This window comes from Brassica oleracea, chromosome C6 (assembly GCF_000695525.1).
Source record: "Brassica oleracea var. oleracea cultivar TO1000 chromosome C6, BOL, whole genome shotgun sequence".
Classification (NCBI taxonomy): Eukaryota; Viridiplantae; Streptophyta; class Magnoliopsida; order Brassicales; family Brassicaceae; genus Brassica; species Brassica oleracea.
This window is the reverse complement of record NC_027753.1, coordinates 7157379-7161083: the sequence shown is the minus strand read 5'-3', so window position 1 is coordinate 7161083 and position 3705 is coordinate 7157379. Positions and strand designations below refer to the sequence as shown.

At 39.6% G+C, this 3705-nt stretch overlaps 1 protein-coding gene across 1 annotated transcript in view; it reads right to left on the bottom strand.

The window, feature by feature from the left end:
- Positions 1-2853: 2853 nt before the first annotated feature.
- Positions 2854-3705, bottom strand: part of LOC106299244 (probable 2-oxoglutarate-dependent dioxygenase AOP1.2) — a 10823-nt gene continuing 9971 nt past the window's right edge. The window contains 1 exon segment of the mRNA XM_013735363.1: positions 2854-3102. Within this exon segment, the coding sequence (XP_013590817.1) occupies positions 2854-3102 (249 nt within the window).

Below are 3705 nucleotides of genomic sequence, written 5' to 3'. Positions count from 1 at the left end.
TGCCCATTCACAAGTTTGATATGGCCTATATAATCTGCAAAGAAGACAATAAAAATCAATGTTTTATATCTTATAAACCCAAGCAATAAAACCTAAATTTCTGAGTCTGTATGAAAACACTATCCTAGGCAACACTCTAGAATCAATTAAAACATCTATGTGGATTAAAGCTGGTGAGAACTTAGTACTTACCATAAAGATCACCTCTTTGATCAGAGGCAGCCTCGAATTCTCTGTAACCATGGATCCGGAACCGATCCTCAGGGAAGTTAATGGAACTGTCCTCGAGATTATAGAGGACAGAGTTCCATGAGAAGCTAATGGTGACATCTGGTCAGCTACCCGATAAATAGGCTTGCTCTTTGATCCAAAAAACTTGTTGAGTCGGTAAGTACCACCGACCTTCATGTGACGCAAGTGAGTCTCAATCCTTCCATTAGGGATGAAACCCTGGATAACATTTTCCTGTTACAAAAGAGAAGTAGTTAGAGAAGCTAGCCAAGATAACTTGAGTCGAAACAAAATTTACCTATACATCTAACCCACAAAAATATACTCATGATGATGCTAACAACAACTTAGTTATTAGGGTGCTGGATGTTGTTCAGATATAATAAGACATTTATAGCAAATATTTGGTTTAAACCGCTGATAAACAAACAATTGCATAAACTATAATTGCAAAAAGATATCGGTTTCTACCTCTTCATCGATGAGGATCATCTCGAGGCCAATAAGCACCTTCGTCTGAACATTCCAAGCCTCCCAAAAGTGGATCAGAAGAAACCGTATCTCGCCGTCATATGGCCCGAACGTCACGTCTCTGAAGGTAATCGCTTCCCAACGATAGCCTTGCCTTTATCGCGGGAAGAGACAAAGGCTTTGTACTTAGCGCCGATGTTGAGGCCGGCAGAAACACCGGCTTTGCCGATTGACTTGCTCGGACCGGAGGAGGCCGCAGAGAGAACTTCTGATTTCACGGAACTGACATCGCCGGCTTTTTCATCGCCGGAAAAGACACTGGTTTGATTGACGGGTTTGACCGGAACAGAGGGAACCGTAGCTTCACCGCTCGCTTTCACTGACTCGGAAACATCGGATAACATCATCGCGGAGGGTATAGTATAATCGTGAGGAGGGAATAAGATTTGGTGAAGATAAGAGGTGGAGTGCGAGATCTAAATAGAACCTCAGATTGGGAAAGCCAAAAGGTTCCATTAATGAGATCAAATAGTGTATATAAATGGAGAGGGGATTGATTGCTGGGGACGGGATTGATTGCTAGTAAGCCAGAACGGTGAACGCATGAAACAAAGACGACGGAGAAGACGAAGAGAAAGGGGCCGATACTCGATTTTGGACATCGCGTGTCTGATGTGGCGGAGCGCTGTTCTCCTATTGACCGATTTTTTTAATCTGACGTGGACACTCTACTCCTCATATAACCCTTTTAGTATTAGTTAGATTAGATAGCGAGAAAACCATTATAACCATATCAGTAAACATTATCTGATTCTCTTTATCTAGCTTGTATTAAGTTTATGTAAATTACTAGAAAATTCTAACATAATCCATATATATTAAGTAAAGATTAAAATCTTAAAATTAATAAAAAAAGCTTTAATCAAAATAATAACTAGCGAAAGATATCCTCATGTCATACAAGAAACTACTGACGACAGATGATGTCCTATTATTTTTATTAAAACCTGCTGCCATAAGCGGACGCTTCATTTTTCACTATGGAGAGACGGCTCTGAGAACACCTTTGCTATTTTTCTTTTGTTCTGTAATAAATTTGTTTTAATCTTTGTATAATTTTTATCCTTCTCCTGAAAAGCCTTTTATTACAACACGTGGATAGTGTAGTACACATTAAAGCCTTTTATTACAAGTGGATAGTTTAGTGCAAAAAAATTATGTTACGTGCACGCAAGTGACTAACAAAACAACAAAAACTGAATTCATGAAATTTATTATTTATTATGATGGAGATGGGTTTTACATGGAAACAATTTAAAATCAGATCCTTGAGAGCAGATAGTAGATCTCGCCTTCTTTCAGCTTCTTCCTCAGTGGTGAACTGAAAGTATCCTTCAACATCTTCTCTGGTCCATAGATTAAATCCTCTGTTTTCAGAACAAAGAAAGGTCCAGCCGAGTGCCTTGTGTTTGTTAGTTGTTATCATCCTTGCCCACTCCTTGATTTCATATAGGAACCCGACCGTTAGAAATACCTATTAAACATATTTTAATGTCGGTACTATAAAAAATTGCATACTTTGTAACTTAAGCATGTATACTAAACCAAATCCAGTTTCTAATGTAGTATTGTAGTTTCCATCGAGCCTAAAGCTCTCCACTATCATTCTGCGGGTCATGAAGCTATATCTGCTTTACTGAACAAGGCCACAAACCATCCTTAGTTTTCTAGATCTTTTTCGGACATTTCCTCTCACTGAGTACCACTCGACAGTTCCCACCCACTGGGAGATGAAGAGCAAGTTTGGTGTCAAAACTCATCATTTCTTGCGTCACAAGCTTGTTCTAATTCAGATCTTTATCTCTTTGTTTTCTTATATCAGCTTTTGATGACCGCTAGGTTCGCTATTAAACATTAGTAACTAGCGTTACCATATCTTCATGTGATCTTAAACCTAGTCTTCACAATGAAATTTTATCTTCATTTTTTTTTTGTCATTGAAAATTCATTAAAAGCTGAAAATAGAGATTGGGCCCAAAACGATGGCCCATCAGTGGAGATGGGTTTACGTAAAAAGTTTTAAACAGCAAATCAAACAAGTTTCTTCTTATTCTTATTTTTTTTTTGAAGAAAGACGATATTATTGTATTCTCAAAGGCCACAATAACCCCCGAGTGCAGCTACATCTCTCCTTCCGGGCCCCTCAGTGGTGAACTGAAAGTATGCTTCAAAATCAAATGGCTTATACAAGCGAGGATGCTCAGCATCAACCAATTCCTCTGGTGCATATATCAAATCCTCTGTTTTCGGAACCGAGAACAATCCAGCTGAGAATCTTGTGTTCGTTCCCATCCTCATCACTCGGTGAACACCAGTAAGCACCCGACCATTAAGAAGCACCTGAACACATACTTGTTACATCACTAATATTGTTGGGTAAAGTTACACGGCGCAGCGGAAATACTAATGGTCGTGTTCCCCTGACCTTGTGTGAACCTGTGAAGAAAATACTTCGACGATGGCGGGATGTAATATGCAGAAAAACGTAAATGAGACACACAATTTTTACGTGAAAAACCTCCTCGATGTGAGAAGGAAAAACCACGGGACCGTAGTCCACTCAAAAATCCACTATATAAATGGTATGAGTACAACCACGTCCTCTCTGTTCAACAGCCTGAACAGAACAGAGAGTCTAGCTACAAAGAGCTATCTCCAACACAAACAACAACAACAAGAGAGCAACACAAAGCTTCAAAACCGGCAGCAACCAAACGACCTCAGTTCACAAGGATTCCGGCATCCAGAGACTAATCTAACCGTACAAATCCAAGATAAATAAGTCAAAATACTTCCGCCAAATTTCAGCTCAAGAAGAGAAGATCTCACCGTCGGTTTTACCAAACACCCAAGACTGTCCCGCTGAAGAACTGTGACGACCAGCTTCACTAAAACCCAGACAACAGAAGATCCAACCGTTGAAATCCAAATCCCTTCGGTGAA